This window comes from Argentina anserina, chromosome 6, assembly GCF_933775445.1.
Source record: "Argentina anserina chromosome 6, drPotAnse1.1, whole genome shotgun sequence".
NCBI lineage: Eukaryota > Viridiplantae > Streptophyta > Magnoliopsida > Rosales > Rosaceae > Argentina > Argentina anserina.
In genome coordinates this window covers 36041570-36061530 of record NC_065877.1, presented here as the reverse complement: position 1 = coordinate 36061530, position 19961 = coordinate 36041570, and the positions used below count along the sequence as shown (strand labels likewise).

The 19961-nt window shown below is 39.4% G+C and overlaps 3 protein-coding genes across 3 annotated transcripts; all 3 read right to left on the bottom strand.

Annotated features, from left to right (window-relative positions):
• Positions 1-3596: 3596 nt before the first annotated feature.
• On the bottom strand, positions 3597-5196 carry LOC126799365 (F-box/LRR-repeat protein 4). Its single transcript, XM_050526561.1, has one exon. It carries the CDS (start codon positions 5163-5165, stop codon positions 3762-3764), a length of 1404 nt encoding a protein of 467 aa, XP_050382518.1. The 5' UTR covers positions 5166-5196; the 3' UTR covers positions 3597-3761.
• Positions 5197-6707: 1511 nt separating this feature from the next.
• On the bottom strand, positions 6708-10214 carry LOC126798085 (uncharacterized). The gene is made up of 6 exons (XM_050524917.1): positions 10062-10214; positions 9891-9982; positions 9696-9795; positions 8555-9413; positions 8270-8403; positions 6708-7705 (listed from the first exon to the last, which is right to left on the bottom strand). Exons 1-6 carry the CDS (start codon positions 10157-10159, stop codon positions 6760-6762), a joined length of 2229 nt encoding a protein of 742 aa, XP_050380874.1. The 5' UTR covers positions 10160-10214; the 3' UTR covers positions 6708-6759.
• A 1566-nt stretch (positions 10215-11780) lies between these two features.
• On the bottom strand, positions 11781-12404 carry LOC126799121 (60S ribosomal protein L27a-2-like). The gene has a single exon (XM_050526244.1). It carries the CDS (start codon positions 12363-12365, stop codon positions 11916-11918), a length of 450 nt encoding a protein of 149 aa, XP_050382201.1. The 5' UTR covers positions 12366-12404; the 3' UTR covers positions 11781-11915.
• Positions 12405-19961: the final 7557 nt, after the last annotated feature.

The following is a 19961-nucleotide window of genomic DNA, read 5'->3' as shown; positions in this document are numbered from 1 at the left end:
CACAGTGGTGGTTACTAGAATGGTTGTGCGGCGGCACAACACGACATGCATATGTTTTGCTACAACAACCTAGACTAAATTTTATCAAGAAATTAAGACTCGATTTTAATCAAGATCCGACAACTTCGACTAGATTTTACCTTGCTTCAAACAACTTTGGCTGTTATTTCCACGATGGATCCTAAATTGGGAGCTCAGATGTTGCTCGCTATCCTATTTTACAGCAACATAACCACTAGAAACTATATAAGTCGCTTTACCACGTTGGTGAGTTTACATTTGTAGTGGACTCTTTACTTCGTGATACCAAATTATTAATAAGCGATTCCGTTTAGTTACTCCTTTTCTTAATTAACTCTATTGAACTGTATCTGCTTCCAGCACTTGCCTCATAGTCTGTGTTGATTCCTCTTGTAGTTCAGATTATCTATTCTTAGCACAATGCTTCAGAAGGATGCAAAACCGTAAGTACTATGGACATAGTCTCTTTTTAGGTATTATTATGATCCGTTAGGGGTCTTGCTCTTGTATATCTGTTCTGGTCAGAAGGTGGCCTTATGTCAAATAGATGAAAGATGTATTGATATACTAATGGGTTTCTGTTACCAGAATGAGTATTACTAAAGTATACTGACTATACTCTTTCTAATACGTTTATATTTTCAAACAGTCCAAGGATAACTTGAACAATGGACCCTCAAGTCTTGTTCATTGGCGTTGATGAAGGTAGCATCCATGCTAAGCTCTTCAGCAATCTCGAAACAATTATTTGTGATCCACTTGTAAAGAGCCACACTCTTAAGATCTATATCTTTTTCTCCTGCATTTCTATCCATTGAACAGTAGCATATACATTTTTTTGTGTGCAAAATAGCAGTTTTCAATCACTAAGGTACTCTATTTTGGGCTCTTCTTAAAGTTGAGAGGAGTTTCATTATATGACTGGGTGGTTTTTTAGGAATTCTCGTACTTACACGTGACTGAAATTATGACAGCAACAAGTGATCACCATGGACACTAGCTCTCATCTTGCATTATATTGCTTTACTTGATCCATGAAACTAATAAACGTCAAATGAAATAGGTGATTATCAATTGTAAGTACTTCTCTGATAATTTTGATCCATAACGTGCATGCTTTGAATAATTCCATTTGTGTATGGAATCAATGTTTGATGTATCATATATATAATTAGAATCTATCTCCTGCGTTTGTTTTCAATCTTTATCTTTCTTTGCAGTACGATGAATTTTATCAGCCATTACCATTATGTATTATGTCGAACATTCTGATTTCTGAGAATGTGATCAAGTACCTTCCCATTGATGTTACCTTAATATGGTTCGGCAATGGTTATCAAAATTAAAATATCTAGTAAGGGAATGTCCTTCCCTAAACAAACAGATCCTCTATTGGTGGTATCAAAACAAGTTTGTTAAGATGTAACAACATAGTCGGATCTAGGATCCAAAAATTGTCTAGGCTAGTTGTTAAGAACACAATTTTTTTTTGAGGTTTGAAACCTAGTCGGAGACTCATCCTCACGCTTTTTTTTTATTTTCAATAAAAACATACAACGGGAGGGACATAAAACCAAACTCTGTGATTTGAAAGCAACAATCATAAATATATTGTAAGCAACACTAAATTATCTAAATTGTACCTTAGGAGACCCACTCAATTCAAACTCTTCAATTACAGAATCATTGTCAATGATATCGGCAAGATTCTTTTCAATGTTCAGTATCATCAGATAATGCAAGAAACTCATCTTCCATCTTGTTTCGAAGTATGTTATTTATGAAGTTCATAGATGAAAATGCTCTCTCTCTCTCTCTCTCTCTATTGTTGCTATAGAAACTGGCAAAGTAAGCACAAGACAAATCAATCTATAGATCATGGCTAGGAAAGAATTCTATTTTTCTTAATTCAACTAACTGCCGACACAAATCATGCACTGATGTTAGATTGGCAAATCTTGGATCCATCCGAATATTTGCTAGAAAATACCCACACTCCATATCTAGAGCTTGCAACTCATATGATGTAAAATCCTCAAGATAAAACTTTAAAGCAAGATTGCAAACATCTTCACATTTAAATGAAGCAAAGTTATCACGTGGATCTAATGTAGCACTAAGAACAAGAAGTTATCTGGAAATCTACTATCCAACTCCACCAACTGAAATTTTATCACAACATTAAGTATATTGACTCGGTAGTAATGCTCCTTTGTGATATTTTGTTCACAAGATCTTATCCTTTTTTGTAAGGAGCAGACATATCTGGCATAACAATATCATACTTGCAACAAAATGATGTAACCTTCATAATCAAAGCATCCCAACCATTTTCTCTCATATCTTGAAGTTTTGATTTTGTGAGTGAAAGAAAACGAAGAGCATTTAAGATGTCGATGGCCTTTTCTTGAAGTGCTTGGCAAAGAAAATAAGTAATCTTCATCATATCATGCATCAAATGCAAACAGAAAATAAAACGCTTCAATGCCATACCAACACTCTTTGCTTCTCATTGTACTTTACTTGGTCCACTTGTAATCAAATTTGCAAGAGTTTTCCGGGTAACTCCAAACAACTTGATCAAACTTGATATAAATTAAAGATGTGAACCCCAATGAGTAGCCTATGCTCGTTGCAAAGTGCAAGCTTGATTAGCCCTTGTACCTATCTCAAGTGATCTAATAGCAACTTTCAACAATTTCTTCTTCTCTAATAGTTCTTAACGTTGAATGCCTTTTTGCAGAAGATTCAACAAAGTTAACAATCAAACTTAGAGTACAAAAGAAAATATATACATCCAAGCCTTTAGCTGCAGCATTCAAACTCAATTGCAAAGATGATTTTTAAAGAACAAGTAAGAAACCAAGATTCTAGGGACGGAGCTGGTGATGAACTCTGGGAGAATCCAGCATGCTGTTTCTGTTTCGTGAGCGTTCGAGTGAGAGATATTGACCAGCTGTTTCTCAACGTCTTATATCGACGAGAGCAATACTCCATTTTCGACGATATTTTAGGGTTCTAGGGCTAAAAAAGACGGATTTGTAAAATGGAGAATGACCTTCCTGACCTTTTTACCCTTCCTGGTGCATGGTGACTTTCTCGTCTTTTTTTATTTTTATTTAATATTAACTGACGTCTGGTTTTAATTTCATATCCTAGAATATAGGCAATGCATGATTAGTAATGGCTTTATAAGAAACTATGGATAAGTGTTCCTGATTTAGGGTAATGATTTTAAGCGCGCTTCATGGAAATTTACTTGAGGTTCTCAGTGGTAGAAGTGGAATTGCAATAGTATAATGATGCTTTCCAGTTTTTGTTTATCAGTAGATGTTAAGCTACTGATGCCAGTTCATCAAGAAGAACTTGGAGTCAGTTTATAAGCTCGAGTAGTCTATCCATGTCCATCCTGCATTTCATGCCGAGGAGCACAAGTTATCTTAAAGATTTATTTGTTCACAATTAAAACTCTTGTAGTTTTAGAACAAACAGAACATTTTGTATGGAACAAACAAAAATGAAACAGAAAACTTTGAAGCATTGGAATAATTTATTAGCACGATCAACGTTTGATCATCCTGTACACATAAATACAATTACAGAATTCTCATTGCATAAGCTGAACTTATGATCCATAACTTATAACAAGAAAGCATTTACAATGGAAAACATACCAAGTGTTGAGACCTTTGATAAATACCTGTTTTATTAGGAACATTTACTAACATAAATCATGTGTCTCAAGCAACAGCTTCTATAAACTTATGGGACGCCCATGTCTTTGCAGCATCTGATATCTTGCTTTGCTCCACCTGTACCCATTTCAGCTGAGGAGAGTTCACAACAAAAGACTCAATCGCTTCAGCCTGAATCCCAGAACAGTGCATAATATCAACTCTCTCCAAACACTTACAACTCTTTATCATAGAAAAGATAGATGCATTAGTAAGCCCCTTACACCCTCTGACCCTCAAATCAACCAAATAGTTACACGAAACTAGCATTGACATGAATTCCTTGTCAAGCAACATTTCATTGTGCGACAAATCCAATTTCCTCAGTTTCCTCAAATTTTGTCCTAATGCGGACAACAACCCTGGTTCCCTTTCAACTACATCACAGTTTATTAGTGCCAATTCTTCAAGGCCACAATTCACAGCAGTCCCAAGGGCCTTTAGGCCTTCACCACTGACAAGACAACAACTCTGAAGCCTAAGAATCGAAAGGCTTCTGAAATTGGTAGAAACAGCCAAGAGATGATCATTCTTAAGGTCAAGAGGCAATCGAAAATCAAGTTTCTGCAAATTGCAGTGGCATTGGCTAAAGAACCTGAGAAGAGCCTCCCGGCTACCACCATCATAAACCAAAAGAGAAGTTAGAGAATCACAATTTTCGGCCAATTTCAACAGAACCCCATCGAGTATACTCCTACTAGTCCTGAGCTCCACTTCTTGAACACCCTGCAAGCAAGTAGTAAATGAGGAAAACGAACCTCCATCCCCAACTCCCTCACAGCTCTTCAGCTGCAATTTCTTCAGCTTTCTACAGCTCCTCCAAAGCCAACCCAATCCCCAATCACCAGCTCCAATCCCAGATAAACAAAGACTCTCTAAACCCAATTCAGCGCCAGAATCCTCATCTGCAAGAAACCCACAATCATCTTGTTGTTCAACCCCAATTTCCCCAGAGCAGACCCTGATTGACAAGTCTCTCAATTTTGGAAAATTGATGATCCACATGAGGAAGAAAGGCCTGGAGAGGTTGATACATAGAGAGGTGAGTTGGGTACATGCTGCAGAGAGAGAAGTGAGGGAGGACGCTGAAACTGGACCAGCCAAGAACCTCAGGCTGTGAAGCTTGGCACAGAAGGTACAGACCAACAGAAGGAACTGATCAGCTAAACTGGTCTTGCTTCTGGGATTAGATGACAAAATAGAGAGGCAAGAGAGGAAAGGGTAGTGAGAGAGGAGGGTGGATATAGAAGCGACTGTGGGATCGTCTCCGGTGAGACGGAGAGTGAGGGAGGTTCTGGAGGTGCGGTGGAGGTGAAGCCAGCGCTTGGAGACCAGAGAAACAGAGGAAGACGATGGTGGCAGTCGTTGGAAAACTTCTTGCACAAGCTCATCACAAAGCAACTTGTCCATCTTCTGGCCTAATATTTCATCATCTTCTTCAGATGAATTAGTCTTCTGCTTCTTTGTTTTCTTGTTTGGACATTTGGAGAGTCACCTAACAAAAGAGTGGCTTTCAAACTGACTACGGCTGTGGGTTTGTTTTGGTTTCTTGCTTTGCTTTGATTATAGTTTCAAGGTGTGCAAGTCGTACTCAAAGAGATTATGTGACTCACGCGCTACGACACTTGTCCGGCTTGGGCGTGGGACTACTAATTATTGGTGAATAAGCGTTAACCGTGGAGATAAAATCCAACCGCTACGGCCGCCTCAGTTTCTTTTTCTTAGCCGTCTCACATTTCTTGGCTTCAAGGACGATACCAAAGCTTAGGTTCACCAACCACCAACAATTTAACTATTTAACAGGATTTTTTACTTGCATCTACGTAATTAAGAAAATCTTACACTTACGAGGCAATAAGATGTCCTACATCCAAGTTCTGACTGGTAAATGTCTATCACAGTTATAGAGTACATGTCACATAAAAAGCATTATGAATTTCGTATGGGGCATCTCCATCACCATCATTTTCCTAATGAATGAGTATCTGAATACAGCTCGAGGAGAAAGACATTCTCCGTTTTGGTAGCACTAAATTCTATTCATCCTTTTCACTAGGGGACAATAAGGTTTCGGTAACTGTTTGGGATCAACAAGTTTTGTGAATGACATTTCTTTGGCTACCCAAGGATTCCAGTAACTAAAAACAAGGAGAGGATTTTAACCTTATATTACAATACAAACATAAAAATGGCAGTGCACAAGTTATATGTCACCCATCATGCAGATGCTGAGTGCTTTATCTTACAGAGCACCACAACCTTAGGTTTCTTGAAAGTGCATATATATCTAAAGCGATGCTATACCAACCAATACGAAAGGAAGAAACCACCATAATAATCATGTTCACTACGAATTTTAAATCAAAATCTTCTTTAGTTTCTGGCCCAAGATCCTTACCCTTTTAGGTGAGTGTCGAATATGAACCTTAATTATTCTTGTAGCATCTTCTTCCATAATCCAAGACAAAAGGAAATTATTCCGAGTCATGGGGTCATGTCCAAGTCGGCAAGCAATACATGGTATAATATGCTTATTCACATCCCAGCAAAATCATTCTATACTCAAATTTCATAGTAAACTATTGCTAAAATGTCACGAAAAGAGTTGAGAAAGATTCTGGGAGTGCAAATGACAGTGCCTTCAACAGAAGTCTCAAACGACTGGCCCTCACCTAACAAAATAACAGCATGCAAGTGTGTGCTACCTATAATACTGCAATGTTATGGTCTGCGTGCTAGACACTATTTCTTTTGCATCTGCCTGTATCTATTCTCTATCTGAATTTAGGTAAGGTTAAAGATGTACCTGATGAGCTGACCTGACACAAGCTTGTAAAGCCCAGTGATGTGATCTCTAAACACAGCCAAAAGTTATATTGCAGCCGCTATTCAGAATAGACATGAGATGGAGATAATGCAAGAATGCAACTCTTCATCGTGTGATTCTTCGCATGTCTAATCGTCTAACCGTTCTCTAATTCAAGGTAAAGTAGTTTACAACATGTTAACAGTGGTGAATCAATATATGAATACACAAAACCCAAGATGGCAGGTGCACCACTCCAATGTATAGGTAAGTGGCACTATTCCAAACCCAAAGAGATTCCACCCAAGACCAGAAGTCACCGACACTAATGCTGCTGAAACCCTCCAATGCTCCTTTCAGAAGTATGAAAGTAACTGGTGGAAATCCTACAATCCCCAGAATGAGATTACAAGCTGCTCTTGACATTGCTTTCATGCTCCTAGTTTCAATATCAAGCTTCAAAGGATGGGCCATCAAACACATAGGGACAATCAGTAACCCACCAATTTCTGCTGTAGCGAAGTTGATGATCGACATAAGACACAAACCAATAAATGCAGCTGACAAAGTCACTGATTTTAGGATAGCCCACTCTTTTCGAGATAGAGAGTCATTAACCTCAGAGAAGGAAGAAGCCAAAATCATGTACATGACTACGAGGCTGAGTACTGAAAGCAAAACCCAGATTATCAAGCTGGTTGATGGGGTGCAATTGGGTATCTGACAGATGAAATACGGGAGTACTGAAACAACAAAGCTCCACAAGTAGACAACAAAAGATTTCTTTGCCGCATTAATCCATTTCCATGAGTTGAGAGTGATGCAACCAGCAGGAGTGGTTGAAGAACCAGAATTAGCGTCACCGAGCAATGAAGAAGACTCACAAGCAGTGACCAAAGGAGCCGAATCAGCAGCAGACGCCAAAGAATCAGGTTTCTCAGTGTTCAGACTATCTTCAGACTCACTGGCATTTACGAAGAGAGAAGCAGCCACCATGGGGAGCGGCGCAACTAGTAGTGCAAACGCAATCATGTAGACTCCCACTGACACAAATTTACTGGGAGATGTTAACAGGTATAGAAAAAATGACTGATGAAACTTCTCTAGAAGATTGTTTACGGACTGCACAACTCCTTCAATTAATCTGCACAATAACCAAGAACAACCTCATCCATATTAACACAAAATAAGATATATTTTATTATGATTGCAATGGATATAGACCATATAATGATTATAACTGGTAAAATTGAAAACTATAAAGGGGTGAAAAAGAAAAAAGGAATCGTAACAGGTAGATTCTAGCAAGCAATGAAAATTACAGATTCAAAGAATACTAGAAATGTAGATGATTCTACCTCCTATTGACCATTAAAATATTATACGCTTCAGGAACAAAAAAAAATCTTAGAAGTCACAAAAAAAAAATAATTATAATGCAGATAATCAATGTACTTGATACAAGTTAGCACACAATATATTTACAACATGCCCTCTTTCAGAAAAAAGTGAAATATGTATGTCTTAGATTAAAAGAAAAGATAAACAGCTAGACACTTGAGATTCTAAATCAAAGATAATTTTCTATTTTGAGTACACATTCCTCATGCATAAGGTACCAATGACAAGGAATTACGGCTTGAATACATATTAAGAGATATGAGATGAATTGAGAAGGAAATTATGAAATGAATAATTGAGCACTAACCGGCCACTTCGCAGAAGGAAGTCATTTTGTCTCTTGTTACCCATATTATAATCTCTGGGAAAAAACTCCACAGTAATTGCATCAACTTGGTAATCACGAAAAGCACCATGGGGACCGGTGGGTACGCCCAAAGCCTAACACCATGAAGATAACATGATATAAGTAATGTACCTTTGCGGCAGAGAAGATTAACTGAACAAGTAATCATATATCTTTAATGAATAAGTTTGAGACGAAACACAGAAAGGCCATTATTTGAAATAACAAAGAGAAAAGTACACCAACCTGGTAGTACAATGAGCTGGCAAGTGTGGCACTACCCTCAATATACTCCGCAGCTGGGATACCAAATTTAAGCTGGGGATTTACGATTCTGGCATATTGTCCTAGTAACTCAAACATCTCCCCCAACCTCTGAAGCCATCTCATATTGAGTAAAGACAACAATTTCTCCACTTTTACCCGCAAACCTTGCCTATGTACTGCTAAATAATTCACAGTATTGATGAGGTCAAGATTTGGCATCTGCCCATTAGATGCCTCAGCATAGATACTTAGACTGTCCTCATATTGATAACCCCGATCTCCAACCTTCATAACAAGGGCCGCAGCCATGGTCCCAGCACGTTTAAATCCATCATAAGTCATCCCTTTTGTAAATTGGTCTTCGTCCAATCCATGCAGATTACTACTTTCAGGACACATTTCTGCATCTATTGTGCCCCGACCGCTGAATACAGGTGTATGATAGTCTCTTAGCCAAGCAGAAACTGCGGCATACTCTCCAAATTGGGAATCTGCAACGAGCCATATAACATCCTTGGCCAGCCAAGGGACTCTGGTAAGCAAGGAAAATACCGAGTACGCAATTCCCAAAGATACGGCCTCATTCTTGGTAACTTCCGCTGAATTGAAAGGAGTCACCAGCACAATAGCTTCCTTCCCATCACCACGCGGTGCTCTTATAATCCCAACAGTGTTGACACCGAGCAACGCACAACTGACATTCTGTTTGATTCTCCCCGAATCAGGGCTGGAAAAGAAGCGCAGTGGGTGAAACTGGTTTAACTGAGGGTGGAACTTGTGAAAACTAACTTCAGCACCCAAATTCAACATATACTGCGCTACCAGCCTTCGACTTCCTCTGCAACAGAACAAAACCGCAGTCACAAAACTCGTGACACAACCAAACAGTGCAGGGATCAAAATTTCCTCTCAGTTTGTTTCAAAAAGTATACTAGAAACAAATCAAAACGAGCCTGCGCTATTCAAACTCGATAATCTAAACAATAATCAGGTCACTCACCATTCTACTTATATCGGCGTAAACATCACAACACATTAATATACAGCACTTGAAACCTAAATTAGCATTCAAACTCTAATCTGTAAAAAGTAAAAACTACAATTACAGCGGAAAACTTACATGACCGAACCAACAGGATTGGAATTCAGAGCAGTCAAGTCGTCTATCAATCTATTCGCCTCCGCAATCTCCTGATTGGAAAGCATGGGCGCCACCGAGCCTAAATTTTCAGCCATTGAAAAAACCTCAGGTTAGTTCTAAACAGATCAAACAGCGAGAGAGAGAGAGAGAGAGAGAGAGAGAGAGAGAGATGACCTGGCATGAGCGAGTTCTCGGAGATGTAGGTGTTCTTGGCGAGAACCGGAAGCAGGAGAAGAGCCAAAACTCCGGCGGTGAAGAAAACGACACTGAGGAAGGAGCAAAACGACGGCGTTTAGTGCTTTGACATTTGAAATCTGAGGGGAGAGTGAGTGAGGGAGAGAGTACCTGAAGAAGAAGCTGTGAGAGATGAGGAAGATCCCGAGGCGTACGATGGGGCGTGGTTTGGACTTGGAGGCGTTGGTGTCGGTCTCAGCCTCGGCCATGGCTGCCGGAAAATGGATGGGAGGTTTTGGTTTAGCGGCGAATAATTGGGAGAGGTTTCGCTTTGGGAAGTGAGCAACGACTGAAGGGCAACTAGTACTAGTAGTAGAGCTCGGAGGCGAAACCCGAAGAGCACTGGGGCGGGTTTGGAGGCCCAAACCCGAAATTTCGTTGCTTAAGAACACTTAATTTTCTTTCTTTTATCATTTCTTTCATTTAATTTAATTTGTATTATAATTTGCTTGATCACGGCTGGAAATCATGTGCTATAGTCCCAGGGCTCTTTGGATCCAAAGAAATTTTTATTGTAGTTCGAAATGTTGAGATATGAACTCAATTTGCACTAGACTACTATAGTCATGCTGCTAATTAACGTTCTTGTAACCCCGATTTCTGCATCACACAAACATCCATAACAACAAAACGGAAATCATATATAAGTGCTTATTTCCCTTTCTCATTTGGCCAAGTGCAAATCACAATTCCTCACCAAAGGAAGAACCATTATAACTGCATTGTTTACTTTTGTTGGCAAGGAAGAACGCACATCAATTAAACCTGGCTCATGTTAACAAGCAACAACATACAAATCCAATCAAACACCACAGAAAAGACATTCATCTACCCACATCCAATCCAATCATCCATAATGCAGTAATCAAGCTGACAGGCACAAATGACTACTACACAGGTAAAGATGCCGCAAACTACCATCAGAAGGCAAACCACAAAAATGTAACCCACATATAAGGTAAAGGCCTATGATGAGGAAAGCAGAAATAAGCGGTTGAATCTGTATGATGAACCTTGAAAAGTAGTTTTCTGTTTGCACAAACCACTCTAATCAAAATTCATCTGATAAGGTCAAGGTGTACAATGACAGAATAAGTAACAGTCTAACACAGCAATCACAAAAGCCACATCCCAAGTGGCAAACCAAAATCCGTGAAGGAGGTAAAGGCATGCGTTGAGGAATGCAGAAATAAGTGGTCAAATCTGTATGATGAAGCTTAAAAAAAACTACTCCGTTGCATTGTAAGCCATTGCACCAACCACTGTTTTATCAGACTTCATACCCAGGTATCAGACTTTTAACTCAAGGTAAAACAAGAAGAGTGCTCCAAACTCCGCAAATTCAAGACGTGCATTATCAGGAATTAATGATGTGACAAGAGCTCCACACCTTGGAAAAACTATTACAAGCTCATTCATGATTCTAATCCTAAATCATGCTTCTTAAAAACTATACCAATCACTATTCTCAATTTCTATCTTCCTACAACGCATACAAGTATTCATCCTAAGATGTATAGCAGTGATCATGTTTCAACATCAAGCCCAAGACAAACACACTAGGAAAACAAAATGACCTTAACTACTTCTACATACAAAAACAATGCGACTTAAAACATCAATGCGACTCTAACTACTACGCAAGCATTCCATTCTGAATGCTTCCAAACCGGCTATACAACATCAAAATCTACCATGAAATCATAAGATCATATCATTTCCACTGTATTTTGACATAATTCAACAACAGAATCAAACGCACAATTGGGCACAAAACCACATTATAAAACTACACAAAAACAGATACCAAAACATCAAAATCGAACAACGAGTCGCAAATTTAAGCTCCAATTTTCATTCTAAAGCAGTCAGATGAAAATTTAAAAAATTCTCACTCAACTACGGTGTAGCAACAATATTATAATTCTGAAATTAAAAAACACAGAGAATTCAAAGAAAAAAACCCTAAGCGGTGAGCACGACGGCGCCACCAGCCTCCTTGATCTTCTTCTCAGCCACCTTAGAGATCAGCTTGGTCTTCACAACCAACGGCTGAGATCCGGGAAGCTTCCCCTTGCCCAAGACCTTGAAGTACCCAAACTGCGTCACATCGAGCAACGGAGCCTCGCCGCCGGTTCCCTTGGCCGCCTTGTCCTTGACCTCCTGGGGCACCATTGACCAGAGCTTCTCGAGGTTGACGACGGGGCAGTGGAACTTGTTGCGGAGCTTGTGGAAGTAGCGCATGCCGACTTTACCGAAATACCCCGGGTGGTACTTGTCGAAGAGGATGCGGTGGTGGTGCATGCCTCCGGCGTTTCCACGGCCTCCGGGATGCTTGCGGTGCTTGCCGATACGGCCGTGCCCGGCGCTGACGTGGCCTCTCTTCTTGCGGTTCTTCTTCAGACTGGTGGTCATGGCTGCTCTCTCTGTGAGAGGGTCTTAGGGTTTTGGAGGAGCGGCTTGTTTGATGCGAGCTAGGGTTGAAAAGGTTATATATAGAGAGGAAATGACCAAAACGGCGTCGTGGCGTTCAATGTTACTATTGGGCAAAATGTAATTCCCTTTCTTTCTATTGAAAATTTCACATATCTTATCATAAAAAAAATGTCACATATATTCAATGGAAAACCATGTGACACTATATATTACATAGAGTAAATGTAAGATTGGTCACTATATATTTCATGTTAAATGATTATAAATTTTATGTGTATTATTGAAGAACAAGTGAAGATTTTTGCATATTACTTGAAGGGGACTTCTAATTTGTATGGATAGATGATAGATGACTGTCACATGCCTGTGTTTGTTCAAATATTTTTTCATGTCTCATTAAGGGTTTTAATTAATTACAGTAACTCAGTCTACGATAATTCCCAACTAGATGGGTTTTTTTTTCTTCTCCTTGTTGATTTAGGATAACTAGTTAGTTAGACATTTGGATATCCTAATCCTGGTAGTTTTTCTCCTCGTTGATCAAGGCCTATAGCTAGATGTACATAACATATATATACCAAAGTTTCGTGACCATTATCCAACTTAAATAATATCGATCCCTATATCTTCAAGCATGTCCACCGACGAGCACTATTATTTCAGCAGAGTAGTGCGGGAAGAAACAATGTTCGGACCTGAACCAGGTGAAGAAGACGAACTTCCGATCAGTTTTCGTCTCGTCAAGCAAAGCCGATGTTGGTATGATGATCTAACCAATTTTTCATGTGAAAACTCCCCAGCTGCAAAAGCAAGTTGTTCTATCCGTTTCTCAAATAGACACCAAATACAAGATTGTACTGAATATATAGCTGGTCACCTCTCAAACATGGGTGTCCCAAGAGAGGAGCACCCAACTGTTGTTGAAAAACTACTTCCTGAGGTCCAGGCGGCCATCCCCAGCGACCACATTATAGTGTTGGTTGCCGACCTGACGGTACAGTTGTTGGGCAGTTTTGATGATCTTGGTAGCATTGGTAGTCTTATAAGGGAAGATCTAAACATCTACATTCAGGTAAATGAGTTGTTATACTTTCAAACATACGAGATTCGTTGCATTGAGGACTTTCATCCGACGACGACGGATAGGATTGCATTGGAATCCTTTGAAACTAACAAATTCGTCTTTATTCCTGCAGCTAGGTCATCAATCGAGGATTTACAGAAAGTGAGACTTGATAGTTTGGAAGATGATGCTATCAAACAGAACCTGTCATGCAGTATTTGTATGGATGCATTTGCACAAGGTGGTGTTGATCGACTGATTACTCATTTGCCTTGTACTCACCATTATCATGTAGATTGCATTACTCGATGGTTAGAGACGAGTCATGTTTGCCCTTTGTGTCGATACCCTCTGCCAAGTGTGAAAGATGGCGAGCCTTCAAATTCGTAACGAATGCCAGAATTAAGATACACACGTCTTCAGAAACAAGTATCAATTGATCAAAATCAGCTAAGTCGTTGTAAGTAGTCCCACAAATTTTGTAGCCTTTTGTATCATATATGTAATATGTTATGTTATTTGATAAATCTTTGTAGAACAACTCGAAGATCACACACTAGAAATCTAGCAGCAACAGCTCAGTAGCAATATACATGTATATATGTAGCAAGCATGAACAATCTTCATTCTTTGTGCCTTAAACTTTCTTATGCACCCTCACTAACTTCATTCTTTTCAATCTTCTGTGTTTTAACTTTTGACCACCCCTTTCAATATTTATCTGAATATTTACGCACTATTTCCGATCTTTCGATCTGGGCTTCGTAGGGTGAGCTCATGAGATCTCTCTGCAACGAGTGACAAGAGGTAGGGAAGTATGGGATTATCTTATTCTTCTTCTTCTGAGGGCCTTCTCATGTTTGTAATAAGGAGCACCACCCTACATTATGTCATTACTTCCGTATCCTACAAGTTGCAACTGTTAATCCTTGCTATCAAATCATCTGTGCTTGTGGTAATCAATTTGATGAATATAAGTGTGTCTGTACAATCTGTGGTCGAAATGAAGCAATGATTAAGTCCATGTATCCGAATTTCCCAAGGTAATTATGCGCACTGCTGCAAAGTATAAACTGGCTAGAGACAAGAGGCCGGCGTGAGCTAGCTAGATCAACCGTGAGGCAACCCAAGAAGCTCCACAATTGATGCAGCAGATCGAAGTCTTCTTTCTCTAACTAGGAGATGCGCTACCCTTTTCAATTCAAATAGGACGAAAATCCTCCTTATCTTTGACGGCCTTAGAGAGTAGCTTTGGACGTGAATTTTGAATTGAATACACTTTCGATATTACTCTTCAAAACAAAATCTCATAGAATTGGAGCTAAACTGTAAGATCCTCATTTGTTCCTCCCTCTCCCTTCACTCGCACCTTTAGAGGCGAAAATTTTCTTCTGACCAGACCCGACTTTTCCGGCCGACTCCGGCGGCTTCAAGCGACCTAGCCAGCCCAGATCGTTTCGCCTCCTCCTTGCGCGCCTCCCTGTGGTGGTGGATCGTGGAGTAGCACGCCGGTTTCCACGCATCGAAGCCCGGAAGTCGACCCGAAAACCCGACGGTGACCCGGTTGTGTTCTTCAATTTTCTGGCGAGCTCCGGCGAGTTTAGGCTTCACCACCGGTCTCAAACTCCTTGCCTCAACGTCATCAACAACCCCTGCAAAGTTTTTGAGCTAAATCGAAGGGTAAGAACTTGAACCAAGAAATTTCAATTCTAGGGTTCTTGATTTGAGATTTTTCGGAAATTCTGAAATTGAAGGTTTTAACCTTTGCTTTAGACTTTGTTGTGAACTAGAAAGTTGTTAGGAATGTCATTTAGATTGTGGTGGTGAAATTTGGTGGTCATTGGTGCTGGTCGGAAAATGGTGGCAACGCGTGAACAAGAACTATGAACAGTGTTATGTAAGCATAGAACATGAAGAGTGTTATGTGAACAGTGTTCTGTAAAACAGGGAAACTCGAACAATGTTTTGTGAATAGTGTTTTATGACCAACATTTAGCTGTAATAAAATCGTCACCTGATATTTTTCTTATCGTTTTTAAAGCATTTTATCATGCTATTAGGTGACCGACGAAACGAGTGAGAGAATCGCTTTCGGTGTCGTGGAAGTTACACGCAGGAAATAAGGTGAGTAAATCTCACAATGATCATCATGATCGAAGTAGTGTTGTAATTATTGAATTTAGTTTGAGTTGTTAACATAGTCGTTGCATCACTAATTTATAAAAATTATTTTAAAAATATGTTTTGGTTTAAATTACGTGAACTTGATCGTCTACGGTTCATGGGTAAGTGAAACTCTATTTTAATAAATGATTTTTAAAAAGGTTTTAGTGATTATGGACTATGGTGAAAGTGAGTAAATCTCACTATGACGAGTCTACCCTTAGCGGTGACTCATATTTACGTTTTATTAAAAAGATCAAACTATGACGTGTATATAATATAATGGGTTGTGTATGTGTATAAAATGGTAAATACGATACATATATATGGGTTGCTATATTATATACTGTCACGTTGTTCTTTCCAAATGAATTATACGGTGACAACTATATTTATTTTATTTGAGCAAGAGTCGCTTTGTTGTAGTACAATAACATGCGTGGATTGTTATTGTACATGGTTTTAACATTGAGTCTTGTTAAAACGTTTTCTGTTTTTGAACGTGTTTTATGTCTCGGACGTGTTTTTCTATCTCTGGACGTGTTGGCAGTATCGGAACCAAGCCTTGGTCGGGTGACAGTTACGATTCAGTTAGAGCTCTAGTATGTCTGCCGGTGTACTGTATTCAATAATTACAACACTACTTCGATCATGATGATCATTGTGAGATTTTACTCACCTTCTTTCCTGCGTGCAACTTCCACGACACTGAAAGTAATTTCCTCACTCGTTTCGTCAGTCACCTAATAGCATGATAAATGCTTAGAAAATGATACGTAAAATATCAGGTGACGATTTCAGTACAGCTAAATGTTGTTCATAAAACATTGTTTACAGAACATTGTTCATGTTTTACTAATCACTGTTCCAATGTACTGTCTTTACTAAAACAATGTTCACATTTACCGTTTTTACCAAAACATTGTTCATAGTTACTGTTTTACAGAATATTGTTCATACAACACTATTCGCAGTACTATTCATGCGTCATCACTGTTCACCGCCCGCCACCAATGATCACCAAATTTCACCAACACAATCTAAATGACATTCCTAACAACTTTCTAGTTCACCACAAAGTCTAATTCTGAGCATAAACACTTCAATTTAACAAGAACCGAAAAGCCTCAATTTAAAAAGTAAAAACCTAGAATTTCTTTTCTTCGATTCTCCTAGCACACAACGATTGAGGTTAAATCTTTTGGAGGGTTTGTAGTATGGAATGAGACCTTTTCTTTAACAAGAATCGTACCGATTGGTTGTCGGAGGAGGGAGATCCGACGAGTTGAAGTTCGGTGAAATATGCTTTTTCGGGAGAACTTCCAGGCTTCACCGCTGTAATAACCCTAGTGGAAACCCCTTTCCCTCACCCACCCCGCCGCACACCCTCACTCTCCCTCTAATCTCTCTCTTCTCTCTCTCTTTCTCCTTCCTTCCCGAGCTCCCTTCTCTCTTCTCTTCCCTTTCTCTCTTGGTTCTCTTCTCTCTCCCTCTCTCGAGGTCCCCTCTCTTCAGCTCAAACCCGAGTTCCTTCGTCGACGAGCTCGGGCGAGCTCGCCACCGCCCATCTCACCCTCGCACCCGCGCCAAAGGGATGAGCCACTAGCCTCCACTGCTGCTCGATCTCCTCCACCTTCATCGTCGATTCAAGAGCTCTACTGTGAGATTCAAGGTAAGGATTGATGATATTGATGTTGTGTGTGGATTTTGGATGATTTTGGGATGGATGTGTGGAGATCGGAGGGGGTTGGAGGAGGTTTGGAGGAGATTGGGTACCGCCGCCTAAAGGCGGCGCGTGGGAGGGTGTAGGGTAGCGTAGGAGGGATTTGAAGCCGTAGGAAGGTAGAGGAGGAGGAGGGGGAGAGTTTGGAGGCGACGGTGGCATCACACGCGCCTTGGTTGGCGTCGGCGCGTGGGCCCCACGCGCGGCCGGCCGGAGGTGGCGCGTGTGCCACACGCGCCGCCGGGTGAGGCGGTGTAGTTAGTTTTGACTGAAAGGGTATTTTGGTAATTTACTGTGTAACGGTAAATGTAAATGTAATTTTTATTTACTACGGTAAATGTAATTAAATTTTACCTTCGGTAAATGTAATTATAAATTACCTTCGGTGAATGTAAAAATGTAATTAGTAAATTTTATTTACTGAGGTTGTATTTACATTTAAAAATACGTATTTATATTTATACGTACAGAAATACGTATTTATATTTATACGTACAGAAATACGTATTAATATTTATACGTACAGAAATACGTATTAATATTTATACGTACAGCAATACGTATTAATATTTATACGTACAGCAATACGTATTAATATTTATACGTACAGAAATACGTATTAATATTTATACGTACAGAAATACGTATTAATACTTATACGTACAGAAATACGTACATAGTACTTATACGTACAGAAATACGTATTAATTGAGTATTGAACAGTAACCGTGAATAGTGAACAGTGAACAGTAACTTCGTATAAACCAAAATTGCTGAACAGTAACCGTTTATTACTGTTTTGGCATTTAAAGGTTTACGAAACGATTCTAAATTCCTTTCTGATCTTTTCAAGGTGATCTATAAAGCGAGGCAAGGAAATTATCTTCGGAATTGTGGGATTACGCTCAAGTTATTAAGGTGAGTAAAATCTCACTGAATTACGAATCTACCCTCGCGGTGATTCAACATTTTTGCAAGTGTGTTTATTTAATGAATTACAACATGTATATAACTTAGTGGATTACGTATATATATAGTATAATGGTAATAAATACATATATATATATAGTTCATTAAATTACATACTGTTATTAATTCATTAAAAATAGTCATTTCGGTGACAGAAAAATTGTGCATGTGTGATTTTAATGGTACGATATGATGTGAGATTATCGTACGTAATTTTTCAGGTGTTTATGAAATATGACATGTATATGATATAGTGGACTATGTATACATTGTATAAATGGTAAATAAATACAAATATATATAGTTTGCTATATAATATACTGTTATGATTTTTATATGATATATTGTGAAAGTTTTAAAACGTACAATATGATGAGTGATTATTGTACATGATTTTATCACGGAAAATGTGAAATATTGTGATTTGTCTTCGGACGTGATGTGTGGTACAATATGATGTGAGATTATTGTACATGTGAGGCAAGTCGGAACCTAGCCTTTGGCCGGGCGAAAGTTACGATACAGTTAGAGCTCTAGTCTGTCTGCCATAGTACTACATGTGAGGTAACGGGTGGTTATCTGCTCATGAGTACTCAGATTTTTTTGGATGTTGGGTAGCGGGTGGTTACCCAATATCAGCTTAGTACGGCATGTGAGATAACGGGTGGTTATCTGCTCATGAGTACTCAGATTGTTTTGGATGTTGGGTAGCGGGTGGTTACCCAATATCAGTTTAGTACTGCATGTGAGGTAACGGGTGGTTATCTGCTCATGGGTACTCAGATTGTTTTGGATGTTGGGTAGCGGGTGGCTATCCAACATCAGCGGTATACTAAGTGAGGGGTAACAGATGTGTACCAGCGCTCATTAGTTACCATTTTGTGAAAGTATTAAAGTAACCAGATGGGTTGCTCGTTTTCTCATGATTTTCATTATATTGTGTTGATGTGGAGTTGTGTCGTTTATGAGACGAGAGTTATTGTTATATTTTACTCATACGAGCTGTAAAGCTTACCGGGTTTGTGTTTACAATCCCGGTGCACCAATTCGATGGTGTAGTGGATAACTCCGCAGGTGTGGATTAGCGGGAATTGACGGACCGTTCAGAGGACTTGAAGATATTTATCTCCAGTTGTGTGAGGATTTTGTGTGACTATCTTGTGATGTTGTGGTGAGGATTATACATTCCATTTGTTATAATGTTGAATTATAATTTGGTTTGTAATAAACGGTTTCACTGAGTTGTATTTGAACTCAGAGATGATCCGCTGTGCACGTTAAATGATTTCATTTTCATTGAGATTGTTTCGGGTGTTCTAACGATTTTAAGATTTTGAGTTTTTAGGCTCGAAATTTTAGGGTCGTTACAGTTGGTATCAGAGCCTAAGTGCGTATTTGGCGATTATCAATATCATCCGGGAGCGATGATCCGACTGCAGGCGGGCCCCCATCACATGCTCCTCGGTATTGATATGTCGTCGGGTACGCGAGAGTGTTAGGAGCCATACCTCACGGTTTGGTCCTCTAGGGAGTATTGTGATGATACTTCGATGATCTTTAAGTTATAATCTTTGGATCTGTTTTGGCTGAGTTCGAGATTTCTTGAGTATTGACTAAGTGTATTGTTTTTGAAGGTGATGAACGGTGACAAGGGCCG

Excerpts from the sequence above, each read along its gene's own strand:
- LOC126799365 (XM_050526561.1), bottom strand. The coding sequence starts at position 5,165 with ATGGACAAGTTGCTTTGTGATGAGCTTGTGCAAGAAGTTTTCCAACGA.
- LOC126798085 (XM_050524917.1), bottom strand. The coding sequence starts at position 10,159 with ATGGCCGAGGCTGAGACCGACACCAACGCCTCCAAGTCCAAACCACGC. Across the intron at positions 9,983-10,061 it reads TCTCACAGCTTCTTCTTCAG|TGTCGTTTTCTTCACCGCCG; the intron begins GTACTCTCTCCC and ends CTCCTTCCTCAG. Across the intron at positions 7,706-8,269 it reads TTCCTTCTGCGAAGTGGCCG|ATTAATTGAAGGAGTTGTGC; the intron begins GTTAGTGCTCAA and ends GTTATTGTGCAG.
- LOC126799121 (XM_050526244.1), bottom strand. The coding sequence starts at position 12,365 with ATGACCACCAGTCTGAAGAAGAACCGCAAGAAGAGAGGCCACGTCAGC.